Source organism: Dendrobates tinctorius, unplaced genomic scaffold (assembly GCF_039654945.1).
Source record: "Dendrobates tinctorius isolate UK_male_01 unplaced genomic scaffold, ASM3965494v1 ptg000029l, whole genome shotgun sequence".
Taxonomy (NCBI): Eukaryota; Metazoa; Chordata; class Amphibia; order Anura; family Dendrobatidae; genus Dendrobates; species Dendrobates tinctorius.
In genome coordinates this window covers 14,750,961-14,774,707 of record NW_027361697.1, presented here as the reverse complement: position 1 = coordinate 14,774,707, position 23,747 = coordinate 14,750,961, and the positions used below count along the sequence as shown (strand labels likewise).

General features: G+C 43.5%; 1 protein-coding gene across 2 annotated transcripts in view; it reads left to right on the top strand.

The window, feature by feature from the left end:
* The window catches only part of DPYD (dihydropyrimidine dehydrogenase), a 1,593,199-nt gene that overhangs the window by 698,716 nt on the left and 870,736 nt on the right, over positions 1 to 23,747 (top strand). For both annotated transcript variants that reach the window (XM_073571402.1, XM_073571401.1), the window contains one exon: positions 18,222 to 18,391. In XM_073571402.1, the coding sequence (XP_073427503.1) occupies positions 18,222 to 18,391 (170 nt within the window). The remainder of the gene's footprint in view (positions 1 to 18,221; positions 18,392 to 23,747) is intronic.

Sequence of the window (23,747 nt, the reverse complement as noted above, 5' to 3'; positions counted from 1 at the left end):
ACTTTTCTCACCTTTGAAACTGCTAAGACTCTTACTGTCGCTCTTATTCATTCTCATCTGGACTACTGCAACTCTCTTCTGATGGGTCTCCCTCTTACCAAACTTTCTCCTCTCCAATCCATCTTGAATGCGGCAGCCAGGGTCATATTTCTGTCCAGCCGCTTCACCGATGCCTCCATCTTGTGCCAGTCATTACACTGGCTACCTATTCGCTACAGGGTCCAGTATAAACTCATCTCTCTCACCCACAAAGCTCTCCACTGTTCTGCACCGCCTTATATCGCCTCTCTCATCTCTGTCTATCGCCCTACATGTGTCCTCCGTTCAACAAATAACCTAAGACTAACATCCCCCGTAATCCGAACCTCGCACCTCCGTCTCCAAGACTTCTCTCATGCTGCTCCAGCTCTCTGGAATGCACTTTCCCAGACGATCAGACTGATACCTAGCCCCGAACTATTCATGCGCGCTTTGAAAATCCATCTCTTCAAACAAGCCTACCTCAGTAAACTAACTTTGCCCTGTTCCCACCTTCCAAATATTATTCTGAATCTGCACCCTACTATTCATCTGTCTCCACACCCTCCATGCACACTATAACTGCACTCGATACTTGACTATTGCACTTAAACACACGGGCTGATGACTGGATCATGCAGCTTTATATGAAAATCTCTATTTATTATAATTGCCAGACCTGAAAGAACAAGCACTTTCACCTACTGTGTCCCCCCCATTTCCTTGTAGATTGTAAGCTTGCGAGCAGGGAACTCACTCCTAATGTCACTGTTTAAATTGTCTTAATTCCTATTGAATTTATTGTCTGTACATGTCCCCGCTTAATTGTAAAGTGCTGCGGAATATGTTGACGCTATATAAATAAATAAAAAATTATTATTAATTATTACCTGTCCCCTTTCCCACGTTGCTCGCCGCTGTCTGCCGTGTCATCTGTCAGTGACGTTCAGGCAGCAGAGGAAGTGGCGCGCACTAACTACATCACTGCACCCTCTGACCTGAACATCACTGACAGAGGATGAGGCACACAGTGGCTAGCAGCGTGGGAATGGGTACAGGAGAATATGGTATATACTCACCCCCGGCGCATCTCTGCAGCCCCGTTCTCCCATGGTCTCCGGCACCTGCCTTCAGTGGTCACGTGATACAGCTAATTAAAGTCATGAATATGCGCATATTCATGTATTTAATGACCGGTACCATGTGACCACTGAAGGCAGGCCCCTGAGACTATGGGACAAGCAGTGGGGCTGCAGAGATGCGTCAGGGGGGTCAGTATGATCTGACACCCCCTCTCCCCCTTCCCTGCTGAGCCCCTGGCATATATGACTCGCATATAAGCCGAGAGTGGGACTTTCAGCCCAAAAAAATGGGCTGAAAATCTCGGCTTATACGCGAGTATATACGGTAGTTTGTAGAGCTGAAAGAGTAAATACAAGGAGAACTGAAGGCTATTAATATCTGAAAAAGACCTTTTAAAGCTTACAATGTTTATTAGATTTTTTTAAATGTAAACCCAGAAAAGACAAGCATAGACACAAAATGAACACCCTGACAAACCCGAGGCAGCCCTATTATCTGGGTTTACCTTTCAGTGTAGGCTGACGTAGGCTCCATGTCAGGGGCAGACATTGACAGCTTGGGACCCCTGTGCAGGAAATGTCTGGGCCCCCCTCCTTTTAAGGCTACAAAGCTTCATACATATATACAGTATATATAGCCACACACACATGTATATATTACATAGTCTCCTTTATTATGTATACTGCCATCCCTTATTATGCAGTGCCCTCTCTTGTTATGTACAGCACCGTCACTTGCATACTGGATTATATAGAGCCCTGTTTTTTATTACATACCGTCCTGTCTTGTTAGCTGTATAATGCAATGATGGCTAATGGAGCATGGGAAAGCTTCATTTCTAAAGGAGGAACTGATGGACTGGTAGTCTGGTCACCTCCATCAGCAGTCATTTTATATCAAACAAGAGAGGGGACATGTAATAAAAGAGGGCACTGTGAATAACAAGAATACACTATGTAAGAGACAGCAGATGAAGCTATATAATAAGGGACGGCATCATATATAACTAGAGAGGATGGTACATAATAAGGGATGGTGTTATACATAACAAAAGAGGAAACGATGTAACTAAGGATGGTGTTATACATAATAAGTGAGTACACTATATACTAGGCCCCATATATAACTTTTCATATATGATGGGCCCCACATATGATGCTCCATTGTATAATGGTCCTCATATATAGTGCTCCAAACATAAAAAAAGAAATTCTCACCTCTCGTCGCTGGATGCTTCTCTGCTCCAGACTCCTCAGCGTCGACATCTTCCGACTCTCTGCACTGTGACTATTCAGGTAGAGGGTGCACAGACGTGACATCATTGCACCCTCTGATCTGAACATTACAGTCAGAAGATGCTGATGACACCGCAGTGGTGGAGCAGGCAGAGGTAAGTATCGCAAGTGCCGGGGCCCTGAGCAAGCAGGGGAGCCCACTAGTGGGTGCCGGCACTGGCACAGACATTGGGACCCCATAGCGTGCCAGTGTCCCCGATGGCAAATGGGCCCCCAACCTGCTAAGGGTCCCAGCTCTTGCCCGGGTGTGTTGTGTGCTGATATCCTCCCTGCCTGAAAGACCCAATTTCTCCCTGTTCTCTGATTAATGAACAATTACAGCAAATAAACTCATCCGAGGCATATGATAAACAATCAATTCCTTATGACTATAATTGATAACTGCATGTATTACATATTATATACATCACTCAGAATCAGCAATTCTATATACAGATACTTATGGTACACCATTCATTACTTGATCAAAGAAAGATATTCCAAAAATTACTATAGCACTGAGTGTCCGAGATAGATGCTATCAGACCAGGTGGCTCATCTTACTTCATATATCTATCTCATAGCAAAGCTACAGGTATGCTCATGGAGTGGTCATGTTCTTCAAGCACCTGTCTGGACCCATATGTATAGCAGTCGTACCTGCCTGCACCAGCTTGTGAACACATGTATACCAGCCGTACCCACATGCACCTGCCTGTGCTCAAATTATACTGTCATACCTGCCTGAAACAGCCAGTGCCTGTCTGTCTACCAGCCATGCTTGCCAGCACCTGGTGCTCCTGTGTTACTGCCATGCCTGCCTGTACAAGCTAAACTTCCATTCTTGGCCGTTTCAGCATCCTGTCCCTTGGTGGTCAGTTGACATGCATCCTAGGACAGTCCTGGTGTGGCAACTAGTTGTGCACCTCCAGGCTCTCCTCAAATTGCAGCACAAAGGTTCAACCCCTCCCATTACAGTTTGCTCAGACCACTGAATCCGCTGGCTCTCGAGCTTCAGCTATCTCCAACTTGTACCAGGAAGTCTTCCGCCAGAAAGATCAGCAAGACAAAATCTTCTGTTATCTGTGAACTGTGGCCACCTGCTTAGATACACTGACATCTGTGGCTGCATCCACCCCTGCTCACACTGCAACAACCTCCATTGTGATACCAGTTATGTTCCCTGTTCCATAACCCTGTCTGTTAGCTCCACCATGCTATGACAGCGATCCCTCCCAATATCGAGGTTCATCAATCAATGCACTCTGCACTTTGAACTTTTGGCACACCAGTTTGCTTCTGATTCAGCCAAAGTAGCATTCATCATGTCTCACTTTAATAATAAAGCTCTGGCATGACTCAGTCCCATTTAGGAGAGAGGGGATCTACTTGTCTCAAAACCTCCGGACCATTTTAGAAACCTTCCACAAGTTCTTTGATGAGCACGACTGCGTTTCATCTGCAGCATTGTCTTTCCTCATATTGTGTCAGGGAAATCTTACAGTGGGCCAGTACACTGTCAGATTCTGAACTTATCTGGAACAATGAGGCATTTGTGACCTCATTCTGGGAGAGTCTTTCTGGCGTCCCTAGTTTCCTGGATCAACATCAACATCAGATTTCAGGAGCGCTCCAAGGAGGTGACACGCTTTAGAAGATCTATGTGCTTTGCCTCTACCTTCCAAAATCCGATCATGCCATGGGCTCCAGCTTTCACACCCTCCTCTGAATCTCTGCAAATCGACCAGGTAAAGATAGCCAAGCATTGTCAGGAGGCCTGTCATGCTGAGGGAAGGTGTTTATATTGCGGCAGTCCTGAACATCTAGTCTGCTCTTGTCCAGAATAAATGGGAAATCCAATGCTTAACGTCTGTTAGACATGCTGCCCTGTACGCAGTCTACTCCTCTCCTCCATTGATTCTATCAGTAACCATTTCCTGTGGCAACATCCATTTTGCTGACTCTGCCTATCTTGATTCTGGTTCTTCAGTAAATTATATTCATCAGGGTGTTATGGAGTAGTATCAGATCCCCATCCAACATCTTGGTGGAATCATCCGTGGATGGAAACCTCTATCCGAGGCTGTTCTTTTTCATTACAGAACCAGTGGAACTTTAGGTAGTAATGTTGCACTCTGAGAGGATCTCTCTTTATGTACTTTCTGGTCTCGCCCACCACAGGCTCCTTTGCCTGCCATTTCTACATAAACATGAGCCTGTCTTGTACTGGAGATCCAGTACTCAGCTGGGGCCAGGCCTGTCACAAGAGATGTCTTGTCCCATTCGATCTGCCTAACCTCTGACTACTCCATCAAATCTACCTGGCTTTCCTTCTGCTTATTCTACTCATGTGGATGTCTTTGATTAAAAGGAGGCTGAGACATTACCACAGCACAAGCCATATGATTGCCCTATTAATCTCATTTCTGGCTTAACATCTCCTCGAGGCCGTATCTACCCTCTCTCCCAGATTGAGACCCGAGCCATATCCAAATGTATCAAACAGAATCTGGTCAGAGGTTTATCCAGAAGTCATCCTCCACGGCTAGGAAAGGATTCATCTTTGTAATGATAAAAGGATGGCCCACTATTTGTGTTTGGTAGTTTACGTGGACGATTTATTTTTGTTCTCACGCCTACTAACCACACACAGGAAGGATGTTTGCCAGGTTCAGCAGAGACTGAGGAAGAACTGTTTATATGCCAGGGTTCAATAATATGTCTTCAAGCAAATCTCTCTTCCTTTCCTTGGTTACATCATTTCTGAGACAGGGCTAAAGATGTATCCTGAGAAAGTATCCTAAAATGGCCTCGTCCTGACAGTCTGAAAGTGATCCAGCAGTTTCCTCAATTTGCTAACGATCTACATTTCTCCTCTCATAACACTGTAACATCTGCCTTGACCCACAAAGGAGCTATTCCTTAGGCTATGTGCACACGTAGCAGAACTCTCGCGGAAATTACCACGAGAATTCCGGATTCCATTCCGCGGGAAAATCGCATTTAAATTCCCGTGATTTTCCCGCTGAAAAACTAGCATGCGGAAAGTAAGCAGAACAATGCATTCCGCATTCCTATGGGTGCGGGATCGCCGCGATTCCGCTAAATTAATGACCATGCTGCGTTTTTTACCACAAAGCGATTCCGCCGCGGAAAAAAACGCAGCATTAGCACAGCATTGCAGAATCCCATAGGAATGCATGGGATGCTTATTTTTTCGGGGCAAAATCAAGCGTTTAAAACCGCAGCGAAAACGCAAAAAAAACGCTACGTGTGAACATAGCCTTAGTGTGTGGAATCTGGAGGCGGAAAGCAACTTTAACTCTTTAAAATAGGCCTCCACTTCCACTCCAGCACTGCACCAACTGGACTAAAGCCAGTTCATTTCACATTTCTCCTCTCATAACTCCAAAATCTGCCTTGACCCACAAAGGAGCTATCCCTAGTGTGTGGAATACGGAGGCAGAAAGCACCTTTAACTCTTTAAAATAGGTCTTTGCTTCCACTCCAGTACTGCACTGACCAGACTAAAGCCAGTTCATTCCACATTTCTTCTCTCATAACTCTCCAAAATCTGTCTTGACCCACAAAGGAGCTTTCCCCACTGTGTAAAATCCAGAGGCAGAAAGTGCCTATGTCTCTTTAAAATAGACCTTTGCCTCCACTCCAGTACTGCACCAAACGGACAACAATAAGCAAATCTTGGAAGTGGATGCCGCTTTCTCTGGTACTGGAGCCGTCCTCACCCAAAAGTCTCCTGCTTGTCGTATGGTAAACTGCGGTTTCTATTCCAAAGCCTTCTCGTTCCCAGAACACAACAACTCAATAGGTGATCGAGAACTGATGGTGATAAAACTTGCTCTGGTGGATTGGCGCTTTTTGCTTGAAGGAGCAATGCATACAGTAATTATCTACACTGATCACAAGAACCTATCCTATCTGCAATCTCAGCAGCGGCTAAATCTGCATCTAGCCAGGTGGTCCCTGTTCTTTGACAGTTTTGATTTTATTCTTAATTTCCGGTTGCAAGACAAGTACATCAAGGCAGATGTACGCTCTAGCTTTTTCTGTCTTCTGATCAGGAGGAAGAGCCTCAGCACATCATTGAGTCATGCAAAATGGTCACTGTCGCTATGGTGTACCTGTCCCAGATGCTATCCAGAAAAACTTGTTGCAGAATTAGAAAAGAAGCGAATCCTTCAGTGTGGTCAATCTTCCAAATTGACTGTCGTGCCGGACAGAAGAAAATTGCCTCTTCTCATTTCACAGCATTATTGGTGGCCTTCCCTGAGCAAGGATATTGCATGTTTTTATCAACCTGTGCTTCCCGTACCAAGAATAAGACTCCAAAACAACTCCTGACTGGGCAGTTACTTCCTCTCCATGTACCATCAACTCCCTGGCAGCACACCCTCTGGGTGGCATTACCAATCCTCCAGTATCATCTGGATGTTCTGTCATTTGGGTGGTTGTGTAACTCTTCTCTAAGATAGCCAATTTTACTCTGCTAGCTGGCCTCCTGTCTGCTCTAGTGTTTGCCAAGAAGTTCATCCAACACATTTTCCACCTCCATGGTTTTCCTCTCCATATAGTCTCTGATAAAGGTGACCGGTTTAAATCTCACTTTTGGAGGGCACTTCCTGCAAGCTACTAAATGTCACTTTGTACTTCCTCTTCATCCAATCGTCAACCAGATCCAGACCAACTATCAGTGGCACTTTGTCAATGCTTACCATACTGAATGGCCCAAACTCCTGTCTTCAGCTGAATTCTCAAATTACAATCATGTGAGTGAATCCTCAGCCAAATCCCCATTTTCATGGTGTATGGTCAACACCCCAATTTTCTGTTCCCTGTGTTTACTTCCACCGATCTTTCGGCAGCTGAAATTATCCTCAAGGGTTTTCTAAGATCTGGGAAGACACTAAGACCTCTTTAATGAGATTTTCTAAACTGATTAAGAAACACGAGAACAAGAGACATCTGCACCCACCTCTCTTTCATCCTGGGGATAAAGTTTCGCTCTCTTCAAAGTATGTCCATCTCAAGATCTTCTGGTATTAATTAGGTCCTTGCTTTATCAGTCCATTTAAAGTTATCAAACAGATAAATCCTGTAGCTTACAAGCTCAACTCCCTCTTTACGGATCCCCAATTCATTGCGCGTGTCTCTCTTCAAGACTCTCGTTTTCTTCAAGGATCCAGATACCACTTCTGCTCCAGTCATGTGTTTGAAGTAGGGAATATTCTTGCCACAAAGAGGGAAAAATGAAAAAACTTTTTGTGTGGATTGGAAGGGGTTACGTCCTGAGGAGAGGTCATGGGAGCCCAGAGAGAACATTCATGTCCATCTCCTCCTGGACAGATTGCTTCCGAGCTTGAATAAGAGGGGGAGTAAAGGGATTGGTACTGTAGCGCCGACGTCTTTGTATGCTCCCCTCTTCCCCTGGCAGGCAAACAGGCAATCCCTGCTTGTTTTCCGCCTGTTGAACATCCGTCAGACAAGCCGCCGAGGGGACTCAAACATATTTTTCGAGCATGCCTAAGACACTCTGTTAGCACACAAGCATGCTCTGATAACACATTATCTGAGCACATTCACTCATCACTATTAAATAACCATCACAATAGACATTTTATTGATTGTACTATAAAGATAACATTTGCTAATTAGCACTACAGATATCAGCACTACAAATATGACGATATTCTGATCATTGAATGAGACGTATTGTCTCCTGGAGAATGCCAGTTAAATAGTGAAATGATATGCCAAGAATATATGCCCTCCAAAATAATATGTGCTTGCATTTTCTTCTCTTTCTGCTCTTTCTGTGTTGGATAAATGTTTGAAGACTTCTGAGATCTGTTAGAACACAGGGAGCTTGTAGACTGTCAAATAGGTGGACATTTAATCTTGTTGTGTTTAAGGTGTGGATTTATAGTCAGCCAATTTTTGTCTACTTAAAAAATGATTCTGCTTCACATCGTGTGTTATTATGCACTTGCACTTACCCTTTTTTTGCGATATTTTCAATGAATCTTGAATAAAGGGCTCATTGTGTGAGCTCTTCTTTATGGTTTTATTTTTTAGCCTTTCCTTTGTGTGCTAAGGTCTGTTAAGACCCCATAGCATAAAAAATGGCCACTAAATTAATGGAGAATAACTTCTCTGTAAATTGAGTTTCCATTGAAAATCTACACGAATAGGCAAATTCGAATTTTACCTGATCTGCTCATATTTGGTATAAAATATATAGAACTTCTCCTCTAGAGAGAGATTTCATCATGCAGAGTGCTGGTTTTCAAGTTCTACCTCTTTTGTTTTGCTTTTACATTTTTAATTCTGCTCACAATTAGAATAAATCCTACTTTTGCCGTAATTATATGAAGATCTTTAATTTTGAACATGGTTTAACATTTCTAATTTTAGTATTTAAATCATCTAAATTTAACAAAGGAGGTTTGTGCATTTTCAAGAGTAAAGTAGTTTTTTAATTTAATTCTATCTTGGCTTAATTAAAAAGTTAATTACTTTACCTGACACAGGAGATACTTAATTAGGTTGAAAGCATTTATAACATGTGGTTGACTATTTTTATTTTTACTGTTTATATACTGTAAAGGTTATAACTAGAGTTGAGCGATTTTTGGTTTTTTAGGGTCGCGTTTCGTTTCGTGAAACCCGACTTTTCCAAAAGTCGGGTCGAGCAAGATCGTCCGATTATAGGGAAAAGTCGGGGTCGTCCCGAAACACGAAACCCAATGTAAGTCAATGGGGAATAAAAGTCGGCAGTGAGAGGAGGACAGGAAACACACCTACAGTGCCCATTTGAATGCCAAAAGCATCAATTCTTCTTTCTTAAGCTTGTCAACCTTAATTAACTTCATATTACAAGTTACGCACTGAAAAATGGGGGTTATTTGGCTACAAACTGTGGGGGGGAGGGCTGGCTCCAGGTTTTCATGTGCCCTGGGCGAAAGAGCGCCCCTTTAACACATACCACAACTCATCATGCTCCGATACGGCAGAGAAATAGCGGTATAGTACAATGAAAAATACCTCACTTTTTACATCTCATGACGAGGCCCATCTATTTCTCCATACAGAATCATTGGTCCCATATAATGTTTGAAACAGTATATGATGAGCTCCACATAATGCTACAGTATATGTTGGTCCCCATGGATGAAGCTCCACTGTCTTATGGGCCCAAATAATGCTCCAAACATAATGGCCCCATTTCTAATGCTCTAGTTTATAATGGGTCCTGTAAATGCTGCTCCAGTGTCTGATGTCCACCTTTGGAATGTTCCAGTGTATGGTGGGCCCCATCTATCATTCTCCAGAGTATAGTGCTCCCCAAAAATTGCTGTCCCAACATTGAAAACAATCAAATAAGTCTCCTCGCTAGGGAATCCCTGTACTTGTCCGGACAGGTGCTTTAGCTTGCTTAACAGCTCGCCAGCCGTTCTCACGCCCAGTATGGATTGCACGTGATTGCACAAAGGTTAGAAAGGGTACCGTATCCCTGGATAACATGTATGGATAGCGTACACATTCAAAATATATGTCTCAGGAGGCAGGCTCAGACGGTATCAGGCCCAGTATGGATTGCACGTGATTGCACAAAGGTTAGAAAGGGTACCGTATCCCTGGATAACATGTATGGATAGCATACACATTCAAAATATATGTCTCAGGAGGCAGGCTCAGACGGTGTCAGGCACAGTATGGATTGCACATGATTGCACAAAGGTTAGAAAGGGTACCGTATCCCCGGATAACATGTATGGATAGCATACACATTCAAAATATATGTCTATACAGCATGAGGCAGGCTCAGACGGTGTTAGGCCCAGTATGGATTGCACGTCATTGCACAAAGGTTAGAAAGGGTACCGTATCCCCGGATAACATGTATGGATAGCGTACACATTCAAAATATATGTCTATACAGCATGAGGCAGGCTCAGACGGTGTTAGGCCCAGTATGGATTGCACGTCATTGCACAAAGGTTAGAAAGGATACCGTATCCCCGGATAACATGTATGGATAGCGTACACATTCAAAATATATGTCTATACAGCATGAGGCAGGCTCAGACGGTGTTAGGCCCAGTATGGATTGCACGTCATTGCACAAAGGTTAGAAAGGGTACCGTATCCCTGGATAACATGTATGGATAGCGTACACATTCAAAATATATGTCTCAGGAGGCAGGCTCAGACAGTGTCAGGCACAGTATGGATTGCACATGATTGCACAAAGGTTAGAAAGGGTACCGTATCCCCGGATAACATGTATGGATAGCGTACACATTCAAAATATATGTCTATACAGCATGAGGCAGGTTCAGACGGTGTTAGGCCCAGTATGGATTGCACGTCATTGCACAAAGGTTAGAAAGGGTACCGTATCCCCGGATAACATGTATGGATAGCGTACACATTCAAAATATATGTCTATACAGCATGAAGCAGGCTCAGACGGTGTTAGGCCCAGTATGGATTGCACGTCATTGCACAAAGGTTAGAAAGGGTACCGTATCCCTGGATAACATGTATGGATAGCGTACACATTCAAAATATATGTCTCAGGAGGCAGGCTCAGATGGTGTCAGGCACAGTATGGATTGCACATGATTGCACAAAGGTTAGAAAGGGTACCGTATCCCCGGATAACATGTATGGATAGCGTACACATTCAAAATATATGTCTCAGGAGGCAGGCTCAGACGGTGTCAGGCACAGTATGGATTTGACGGCCCAGATTACACAGAGGAGGAGCAGGGAGAGGTAAAGATTGCAAATGCTGGGGCCCTGCCCAAGCAAGGGGGGCCCACTCATGGGCGTCGGTACTGGCACTGGGCCCCTCATAGTACAGCGGTGTGTCTGACGGCGGGTGTGCACCACCGCCGTCAGAGACACTTGATTGCACTATGAGGGACCCTGTGCCAGTGCCCGCGCCCAAGAGTCGGCCTACCCACCTGTCCAGGGCAACGGCACTCGCACGGTGTCGTGCGGTAGGTGGTGACCCCGGCCATGGGGGGGGAGGCAGCACAGTTAGGAAGTTTTCGAAAGTGGCATATGTTGATGTTGGACATTCAGCTGATGCAAAAGGCGAAATAGGTGAAGTACCAGGAAGAGGTGGACCAAAGCAAGCCATTTTTCTGTCACCCTATGTGTCATCAGGGGAAGGTGGGACAAAATCCTTGGAAACCCATGCGTGGTTCATTTTAATGAAGGTTAGATCATCCACATTTTGGGTTGACAGACAGGTCCTTTTTTCTGTCAGGATTGATCCAGCTGCACTGAAGACTCTTTCCGATAGCACACTTGCAGCTGGGCAAGCGAGCTCCTGTAAGGCATATTGGGCCAATTCAGGCCAGGTGTCCAGTTTAGTGGCCCAATAGTCAAAGGGGAATGACCTGTGTGGGAGAACATCGATATGGGAGGAAAAGTAGTTTGTAACCATAGTTGACAACTGCTGTCTCCTGTCACTTTCCATCGATGCAGTATTACCAGTTGTGTGAGCGGTATTTGAAAAATCAGTCCACAACATTGTCATGAAACCCCTGTCTCCAACGCCACTTCTGCTGTGTGCACCACGAACACCTCTGCCAAGCTGCCCCCGGCCCGTACGGCTCGTGTGAGAACCATCACCGCTGCTGTGTGCTGGGAATGCCTCAAGCAACCGATTTACCAGAGTTGCTTGTTTATTAGCCAATATTAGGTCAAGGTTCTCCTGTGGCATGATGTTTTGTAATTTGCCTTTATAGCGTGGATCCAGGATGCTGGCCAACCAGTAGTCGTCATCGTTCATCATTTTGGCAATGCGGGGGTCCCTTTTTAGGATCCACAAGGCATAATCTGACATGTGGGCCAATGTTCCCGGTGTCAATGATGCACTGCGAGTGCTGGGTGGAGGAGCACTTTCTGGCAAATCCACATCCCCCCAGTCACGCACAAACCCTGTACCAGACCTTGCCACGCCAACATTTTCAATGCCCCACGAGATGCATCCTCCTCCCCTAAGTAATCATCACCATCATCCTCCTCCTCCTCCTCCTCTTCTTCCTCCACTTCGTCCAGGAGAGGTCCCTGAGCAGACAATGGCTGAATGTCATCAAGGATTCCCTCCTCCTCTTCCTCCTCATCAACATTGGCTGCAGACGCCTGCTCCTTAAGGTGCGTCAAAGTTTGCATGAGCAGACGCATAAGTGGGATGCTCATGCTTAGGATGGCATCGTCTGCGCTTACCAGCCGTGTGCATTCCTCAAAACACTGAAGGACTTTACAAAGGTCTTTCAGCTTCGACCACTGCACGCCTGTCAACTCCATGTCTGCTCTCAAAGTGCCTGGCCGTGTATCCTCCCACAAATGCATTATGGCCTGCCTCTGCTCGCACAGCCGCTCCACCATGTGCAGGGTGGAGTTCCACCTTGTTGCAATGTCGATAATGAGGCGGTGGTTGGGAAGGTGGAGCAATCGCTGCAGCTTCTGCATACGAACGGAGTGTACAGGCGACCGGCGGATGTGCGCGCACAGTCTTCGCACCTTCTGGAGCAGGGCTGTTAACTCCGGATAATTTTTGAGGAAGCACTGCACCACCAGGTTCAAGGTGTGAGCCAAGCAAGGTATGTGGCTGAGTTTTGAAAGGGCTATGGCTGCCACAAAATTACGGCCGTTATCACTAACTACCTTGCCTGCCTCAAGATGTACACTGCCCAGCCATGACTCAGTTTGTCGCTTCAAGTACTCGGCCAGCACCTCGGCGGTGTGTCTGTCGCCCAAACACATCATCTGCAACACAGCCTGCTGACGCTGTCCACTAGCTGCTCGATAGGGGGACACATCGTGTGCAACAGTGGCAGCTGCAGATGGAGTGCTCGTACGACTGCGCTCTGTGGACGAGCTGTCGCTTCTGGAGGAGGAGGAGGAGGAGGAGGGTCGAACGCCTACAGCCAACTGTTTCCTAGACCGTGGGCTAGGCAGCACTGTCCCACCACCGCTGTCCCCTGTGGACCCTGCATCCACCACATTAACCCAGTGCGCAGTGATGGACACGTAATGGCCCTGGCCATGCCGACTGGACCATGCATCAGTTGTGAGGTGCACCTTTCCGCTCACTGACTGCTTGAGTGCATGGACAATGCGGTCTTTCACATGATGGTGGAGGGCTGGGATGGCTTTGCGAGAGAAGAAGTGGCGACTGGGTAGGTCATAGCGTGGTACTGCATAGGCCATGAGTTCGCGGAAAGCTGTGCTTTCCACCAACCGAAAGGGCATCATCTCAAACGAGATTAGTTTGGCAATGTGGGCGTTCAAACCCAGTGTACGCGGATGAGAGACTGAGTACTTTCTTGACCTACTCATAGTGTCTGGGAGGGTGAGCTGGACTTGACAGCTGCATATGGTGGAAGTAGCGGTGGACAGGGCGGACTGAGAGAGGGTTGATGATGGTGATGGAGTTGGTGTTCTTTCTGATGGCCTAGATTCAGTATTTCATTGATATAACAGTGGGATTCCCTGACTGCTGTGGCCTTGTAACGACACCTCAACATTTGCTGCTGTGCTAACCGGTGGGCTTACAGTGGGGTAAACAATGTAGCGTTGCTGACTACCTTCGTTGTGATCAGTTGCACATGTGGCACTTGAGGTTTGGTGTTGTGTCCACGCTTGCAAGTGCATGCTGGTTAAATGTCTAAGCATGCAACTGGTATTCAAATTTTTCAGATTTTTCCCTCGGCTAAAGGTCTTTGCGCACTTCTTACAGATAACCTTGGCCTGATCATGAGGATTTTGTTCAAAAAACTGCCACACTGCACTCTTCCTACTTTGGCAGACATTTTGCGGCCTAGCACGCTGTGATCTTTTGACCCTCTGGACAAGCTGTCCAGCAACTCTTTTGATGTTTGGAACCTGTCTTTGGAGTGCTCCGGGCCTGCCAGATAACAGCTGTTGCGATGTCGATGTCTGCTGTGGATGCTCCTCATCTGAGCTATTGGAAGCAGCACCCTCTTCCCCCAATGGATGCCAATCTGGGTCAACAACTGGGTCATCCATCACCTCCTCTTCTATGTCATGTGCACCTTCCTCTGTGTCACCGTGTATGGTGGTATAGTGTGCGGGAAGGGGCACCTGAGTCTCATCAGGGTCAAAATCTGGCTCTGTACACTGCGAGGACAATGTAGTGCTCTGAATGAATGTACCAGCAGAATCATCCATCAGCGGCTGTGCATCAGTGCACTCCATGTCAGATTCATCTTGGCCTGGGTAATTCACCATTTGACTTGATAATCCAGGCATGGTATGTGAAAACAGCTCCATGGAGTAATCAGTAGGATGGCCTGCGTCATCCTTCAATCTTGGTTGGGGTGAAGGACACAAGGAAAGGTGTGGTTCATGAACATGAGCCTCCAATGACGACTCAGTGCTTTTACTTTTTACAACTGAAGAAGAGGAGGCGATAGAGCTGGAGGCTGAGTCAGCAATGTAAGACAAAACTTTTTCCTGATGCTCTGCCTTTAAAAGCGGTTTGCCAACTCCTAGAAAACTAAGCGTTCGAGGCCTTATGTAGCCAGACGATGACGCAGGGTCAGCACCTCCTGCATTCGGTCCTATTTTGCTCTTGCCACTACCATCAGATCCACCACCAACACCATCATTACCAGCTGCCAACCCCCGCCCAATTCCACGGCCTCTTCCACCAGCCTTCCTCATTTTTGGTAGAAATGTAGACAAAATCCAACAAACTATATAGTAATGTAAAACAAGGTAAAAGGTGTCTATAGGACAGGGGAGATTTAGAATTTCTGCACACACTTGTGGACAGTGGACACTTTTGGATTGTGTGAGGCCCACTGATATCTGAGCGCTATGTGACACGCTCGATGGCACAGCTGCCTGTGACCAAAGTGACGAGAGGATAATGGAGATTTTGAATCTCTGCGTACACTTTTGGACACTGGACACTTGTAGATTGTGTGAGGCCCACTGATATCTGAGCGCTATGTGACACGCTCGATGGCACAGCTGCCTGTGACCAAAGTGACGAGAGGATAATGGAGATTTTGAATCTCTGCGTACACTTTTGGACACTGGACACTTGTAGATTGTGTGAGGCCTACTGATATCTGAGCGCTATGTGACACGCTCGATGGCACAGCTCCCTGTGACCAAAGTGACGAGAGGATAATGGAGATTTTGAATCTCTGCGTACACTTTTGGACACTGGACACTTGTAGATTGTGTGAGGCCTACTGATATCTGAGCGCTATGTGACACGCTCGATGGCACAGCTGCCTGTGACCAAAGTGACGAGAGGATAATGGAGATTTTGAATCTCTGCGTACACTTTTGGACACTGGACACTTGTAGATTGTGTGAGGCCTACTGATATCTGAGCACTATGTGATACGCTCGATGGCACAGCTGCCTGTGACCAAAGTGACGAGAGGATAATGGAGATTTTGAATCTCTGCGTACACTTTTGGACACTGGACACTTGTAGATTGTGTGAGGCCTACTGATATCTGAGCGCTATGTGACACGCTCGATGGCACAGCTGCCTGTGACCAAAGTGACGAGAGGATAATGGAGATTTTGAATCTCTGCGTACACTTTTGGACACTGGACACTTGTAGATTGTGTGAGGCCCACTGATATCTGAGCGCTATGTAACACGCTCGATGGCACAGCTGCCTGTGACCAAAGTGACGAGAGGATAATGGAGATTTTGAATCTCTGCGTACACTTTTGGACACTGGACACTTGTAGATTGTGTGAGGCCCACTGATATCTGAGCGCTATGTGACACGCTCGATGGCACAGCTGCCTGTGACCAAAGTGACGAGAGGATAATGGAGATTTTGAATCTCTGCGTACACTTTCGGACACTGGACACTTGTAGATTGTGTGAGGCCTACTGATATCTGAGCGCTATGTGACACGCTCGATGGCACAGCTGCCTGTGACCAAAATGACGAGAGGATAATGGAGATTTTGAATCTCTGCGTACACTTTTGGACACTGGACACTTGTAGATTGTGTGAGGCCCACTGATATCTGAGCGCTATGTGACACGCTCGATGGCACAGCTGCCTGTGACCAAAGTGACGAGAGGATAATGGAGATTTTGAATCTCTGCGTACACTTTTGGACACTGGACACTTGTAGATTGTGTGAGGCCCACTGATATCTGAGCGCTATGTGACACGCTCGATGGCACAGCTGCCTGTGACCAAAGTGACGAGAGGATAATGGAGATTTTGAATCTCTGCGTACACTTTTGGACACTGGACACTTGTAGATTGTGTGAGGCCCACTGATATCTGAGCGCTATGTGACACGCTCGATGGCACAGCTGTGACAAAAGTGACTAGAGGATAAGGGAGATTGGATTGCTTTTAAAAAAGCAGTTTGCGGAGCAGTGGGTAAACAGCAATGCCAGCGTGTCAGGAAGCCTTAGAAGGCAGCCCAACAACCAACACCACTGATACACCACAATATAGCCTCCCCTTGCACTGCACACACAGTGACTTGTGTGTTGTGCAGGCCAAATCGCTAGCAGCAGAAGCAGTTCTTTTGTCTTCTTCCCTGCCTAACGCTCTCCCTACAGAATCAGCAGCAACCTCTCCCTATACTAAGATCGGCAGAAGTAAGATGGCGGTCGGTGTGCACGCCCTTTTATACCCCCTGTGACGCCCACCAAAGCAAGCCAATCACTTGCATGCCCTTCTGAAAGATGGTGGTGACCCGTGCCTATGTCATCACGTTGCCCACAGTGTCCGTGGATCCTGATTGGCTGAAAAAGAGCGCAAAACAAACTTTTGAAACGCGACTTTGGCGCGTAAGTCGCCGACCTCGTGGCCGACCTCATCCTAGGGTCGGGTTTCGTTTCATGAAACCCGACTGCCAAAAGTCGGCGACTTTTGAATTTTTTCGACCCGTTTCGCTCAACTCTAGTTATAACTCTTACAATATCAATGCTTCCAACTGAACGAATGTAAAGTGGTTCCTCACAAGCTAGGATCCAACTTTTCAGGATCCATGGTAGATAGCGACAGATGTGCTTCTGTCACCAAACTCGTTTCTGAAGTATACTACGTTTTCTAAAATTGAAACATTAAAATCAAAAATGTCTAGGTAAAATAGAAAACAATTATGGTCAGAATATTAAAAAAAATAGATTGCAATGCAATCTTCTTAGAATCATCAAGTTTATTAAGTAAGCAAAAAAATCTTAATATAACAGGATTCTTTGCACCAAAAAAAGAAAAAAGAGGATGACACTCACCTTTCCAATGTAGAAATTTTATTGAAGGATAAAAGGCATAGGCTCGGGATTAATGTACAAGCTGCGGACAATGGCCGTTTCACATTCCGGAGCTTCAACGGGTCCTGATCCGAGCCTAAGCATTTTATCCTTCAATAAAATTTCTACATTGGAATGGTGAGTGTCATCCTCTTTTTTCTTTTTTTGGTGCAAGGAATCCTATGTTATGATTTGTATGCTTACCTAATAAGCTTAATGATTTTAAGAAGATCCGGGCACTGGATTCCATTTCTTCAATTTAGAAATGTTCTAGTCCCATGAGTTAAGTGACAAAAAAAGTGGTGAATGTATGAGTGCTGGCCATGAAATTACTTATATGACCACATCTTAGGATATGGGATTAGACCTGTCTCTCAGTGAAGCAGAATAATGTGATAGTGACACTTTATGCGTGACAACTGTAAGATGCAATTTTGCACTACTTTAAGTACATGTATCTTTTTGAATTGACATGCAAAATGGTTTTGCTACTTGAAAACGCTTTCCCTCCCCTTTTCATTATTCAGGGATGTGTGCCTGTCACTCATCACTGCCATCCATAAAGGGAATCGTTATTGTACTTGGAGCCGGAGATACCGCTTTTGACTGTGCAACCTCGGCATTGCGTTGTGGTGCCCGCAGAGTATTTGTGGTTTTTAGAAAAGGATTCACTAATATCCGAGCTGTTCCTGAAGAGGTAATTTTAATCTTAAAATTATAAAAAAAATCCTAATAAATTCCCTTTTTTTTATATTTTTATGTAAAAGATAAGTAAAAAAGCCCATTAGGGATTTAATATTTTTAGTCCTATGAGGTTTTGCTAAGTTTCTAAAGCTGATTTCTTTCTACAGTATTATGGTGACAAATTCTTCAACCTGGCATAAAAGTTCCTATACTCTAGTGAGAGGTCACACATGGAGTTTAGAATTCTTCAAGATATCATGTTTTATTTTTTAACACTTCTGTATCAAGTAGCATTACTGTTGCTACGAACATGATCAAGATTTTATAGAAGGCATGTCAGCAAGGATAAGTAAATCTGCAAAAATTTCAATTTGGGGAATCTCTCAAATGTATCCAGGAAATTCAATTTACATTAATTTGTATTAAAAGTATTTGCTGTGAATAAAATATGCCTTATTTTCTTTGGGATCTCTCACTGTCCAGACATCAGGTAATTGTAAACCTTGAGTTAAAGTCCAGGACTTTAACATTGATGGTCTATCGTTAGGTTAGGTAATCAATGTCTGATTGGTGGACTTGGCACATTCTTCTGTTTCTACCTTAGGATATGTGCTGTATAAATAGATGTGAATGATACCATTTCCCTTGTCAATAGGGTGTGTGCCTACAGTTTGACACTGTCCAATCTGCGTTGATGATGTTATATTGTATAGAGAAATGTTAACGTGCAGCTGTTAATTTATTCATACATTTTCAAGAGGAATACCAGAAAAGCACAACAGTTTCTAAAAATTGATGGTGTAAAACTGTTATTTTATGGGAAAAAAAGCATGAAAACAGACATTTCATGTGATATTGGAGGTAATCATTAAAGATAAATTTCTAAAAAAGTTGTAGATGCAAAGAGAGGAATAGAACTGAACTTGCAAGAAAATCCATTGGAAAATGCAAACTGACACATGTTAAAAGTCATTGTGAAATCCTCAGTGATCTACTGTATATTGTAAGGTGGCACAAACTCTTGTATATGTAGATATAAAGTTTTATATTTTGCTTTAAGTAGTTACCAATGAAATCAGCACATAATTTAGATATCAGATGTACATCCTGAATCATCCTTTATTTCCTTTTTTCTTTTCACCATATTTCCTGAGATATTCCATTGGGGTTGACCAGCTTTAAAGAAAAACACTAAAAACATGATTTTTTGATACTGTGTCAGGTGATGTTTATGCTACAGCTCTGGCAAAAATTAAGAGACCACTGCAAAATGTTTAGTTTGTCTGATTTTTCTCTTTATAGGTATATTTTTTGAGTAAAATGTAAATTGTTCTTTTGGTCTATAAACTTCTGACAACATGTCTCCGAATTTCCGAGCAATAATTTTTGTATTTTTATTTTGACAAAGAAAAATGGTTAAAATAAAAAAAAGCTCTTTCAGACCTCAAATATGCAAAGAAAACAAGTTCATAATCATTTAGAAACAACAATAGTAATTTTAACTCAGGAAGAGTTCTGAAATCAATATTTTGTGGAACAACCATGATTTTTAAAAACAGCTTTCATGCGTCTTGGCATGCTTGCCACCAGTCTTTCACACTGCTTCTGGCGCAAAAATGTAAGCAGTTCTTTTTTGTTTGATGGCTTGCGACTAACCATCATCCTCTTGATTACATTCCAGAGGTTTTCAATGGGGTTCAGGTCTGGAGAATGGGCTGCCCATGACAGGGTTTTGATGTGGTGGTCTCTTAATTTTTGCCAGAGCTGTATATGTCTATTTGTGGTTTAAATATCAATTTCAGCCTGTCTCCAGTTACACACTATATTTGTGTCCATTATCGAATTAATATGTCCAGGTGGTAGGTGCTTTTGGTGGCCACTGTCATGATTGATGTTGAGGCATCTTTCTACCCTAGGGACCCATTGTAAAAAATATATGCTGCATGGTATACTTTTTTGGTTAACCTTTCATTATAAAGGATATTCCTATATGACTAAACAAACTCTTCAAATATGTACCTGTTAGATGAATGCTGAATGAACATACAAGTGGTTCTCAATAAATTAAGAATATAATCAAAAAGTTAATATAGTTCAGTTCTTCAATACAAAAAGTGAAACTCATATATTACGAAGAGTCATTACAAACAGAGTGATTTATTTCAAGTGTTTATTTCTATTAATGTTGATGAATATGGCTTACAGCCAATGAAAACCCAAAAGTCATTATCTTAATAAATTAGAGTAACTATCAAAAACACTTGCAAATGCTTCATAAGCATTTAAAAATGTCCCTTAGTCTGTTTCCGTAGGCTCCACAATCATGGGGAAGACTGCTGACCTGACAGATGTCCAGAAGGCAGTCATTAACACACTCCACAAGGAGAGTAAGCCACAAAAGGTTATTGCTAAAAAAAATCTGGCTGTTCACAGAGTGCTGTATCCAATAATATTAATGGAAAGTTGAGTGGAAGTTAAAAGTGTGGTAGAAAAACATACTCAAGCAGCCGAGATAACCGCCACCTTGAAAGCATTGTTAAGAAAAGGCCATTCAAAAATTGGAGGGGAGATTCACAAGGAGAGGACTGCTGTTGGAGTCATTGCTTCAAGAGACACCACACTCAGACGTATCCAGGACATGGGCTACAAGTGTCGCATTCCTTGTGTCAAGCCATTTACAATAGACAATTCCAGAAGCAATTTACCTGGGCAAAATAGAAAAAGAACTGGACTGTTGCTCAGTGGTCCAAGGTGTTGTTTCAGATGAAAGTAGATTTTGCATTTTATTTGGAAATCAAGACTCTGTGTCTGGAGGAAAAGAGGAGAGGCATACAATCCAAGCTGCTTGAGGTCTAGTGTGAATTTTACCCAATCAGTGATGGTTTGGGGAGCCATGTCACTTGCTAGTGTAGGACTACTGTGTTTTATAAAGACCAAAGTCAGTGCAGCCATCTACCAGGAGAACTTCATGCTTCCTTCTGCAGACAAGCTTCTTGGAGATGGAAATTTAATTCTCCAGCAGGACTTGGCACCTGTCCACACTGCCAAAAGTACCAATACCTGGTGTAAAAACAACAGTATCACTGTGCTTGATTGGTCAGCAAACTTCCCTGACCTTAACCCCATTGAGAATCTACAGGGTGTTATCAAAAGAAAAATGAGAGACACCAGACCCAACAATACAGACAAACTGAAGGCTGCTATTAAAGCAACCTGAGTTTCCATAACACCTCAGCAGTGCCACAGGCTGATCACCTCCATGCCACGCCGCATTGATGCAGTAATTGATGCAAAAAGAGCCCCAACGAAGCATTGAGCACATTTACTGAACATACATTTCAATAGGCCAACATTTCAGATTTTAAAATAATTTTTCAAGCTGATGTTATAAAGTATTCTAATTAACTGAGATAATGACTTTTAGGTTTTCACTGGCTGTAAGCCATAATCATCAACATTAACAGTAATAAAGGCTTGAAATAGATCACTCTTGTCTGTAATGACGCTATATAATATATGAGAATCACTTTTTGCATTGAAGAACTGAAATAAACTTTTTGATGATATTCTAATTTAGTGAGAAGCACTTGTGCTTTTGGTCTACATCTGGTGAATGGAGGCCTATGGGAACATTACAGTATATGTTGGGAAAAGCTCATGCTGACTTTTAGTGTAGGCTAAGCAAATCATGGCAGTGTACATTTAGCTTAAGATAATATTTAAAATTTGTATCATGAAGGCATATATTTCATAGTTAAATTCACTAAAAGGGATATATATATACATCATTAAATTCTAAATCACTTTATAGCATTATCCTTGACAAAATTCTTCCCACCTATTTTTTCTGTCAATGTGTTTCATCGCATTAGTAGAAGTCCTAATTTGTGATTCATCACCTCTGTTTTAAACAAGGTTTGTTAATACTGTGGTTTGTCCTGAGAAAGCAGCAAGTGTGCTTTGAAACGCGTTGAGAAATAAGAAACACATTTACATCTACACAGTATCCTTCTGCATCTTGCACTAGTGGCAGCGCGGATTTATTTCCACCTTTATCCAGTTTAACATCTTAATAATGTTTGACCAAACTAGCAGAAAGACAAGATAAACAATCGGTCACCCCTATAAAATAGCAGAGGCACATTCTATTAATATTATCTCACAATTAAGAAACATAAGTTTGCCAATTAGAAACATACTCACAAAATAAATTGGGATTAATTAGTATAGAAACTGTTTCAACGAATGCTTCTTTACTTGACACGCATGGACACTATGTCTTGCAGTTGAACTTATAAATTTAGAAATAATAGACTGACTTTTGCTATGTTGAATTAAAGGAAGTGCTTTGTTAAATAAGCATCTGCACTTTTTTAGCTATGTTTTTTGCATTGTTTGGAAAAAAACTGATTCTGTAGAGTTTATTCACTGGAATAGTCACACTGGTGCACAAAACCCTAAAAAAGTGTTTAATCCTCAGCTGCTGGTAGGACGACAGGGATAGTGCCAGACCCTGTGAATTAATCAGAAACCATATATAGCTAGAAGTGATACCACACTTGAGGATAGGTGCCTGGTAAAGTACTGTACCTCCACTACCAGCACAACCACGCTGCAGACCATCTGACATCTAGCACCACAGGTGAGACAGTGGCCACACGTGTTGTTTGGGCTTCCGTAGGAGATCTGCATTGCCAGTATTAGTCATTGGCATTTGGGCAAAGGTTTTAGTGCAAATGGTTCAGATCCACATCTAGGCACATCTCAGATGTCGAGCTGATCTGAATTATGTGGTAACTTTATTGCGCAGACAGTTTACTACAAATTGCATGGGCTTTTTATTTGTTGCAGTCTACACTGTATGAACAAATTGCAGCAGCTCTCAGGTGATGCCTTAATTGGCATTAAGGTTGTGTTTTGCATTACTTTCTTCATTTGCATGAACAGGGTGTACCCAGGCACCTATCCTCAAGCGCGGCATCACTTCTAGCTATATATGGTTTCTGATTCTGTAGAGTATTTTTTTAAGCAGAGACTAAAATTTGTATTTCTTAAAAAACAGCATGAAAGGGATTAGGAAAAAGTTGAAATGAAAGGGTGTATTCAAGCCTAACGCACGTCATCTAGTCACCAAGAAGGTGATAATGATAAAGTTAGATCTGACACCACAGTCCTCATCTTCACAGATGCAGGAATGGCACTTGAGCACGTGTTCTGCAGTTACAATCTCAGTCCTTGCTACTGACAGAAACAGTTATTCTGTTTTATGCTGGGATACCGCATTATAGCCTATCAATCAGGTATCCTTAAAATGAAGGTGTCAGCAGAAAATAACCTATTGGTTAAATCAAATTTTTTAAGCTAAATGT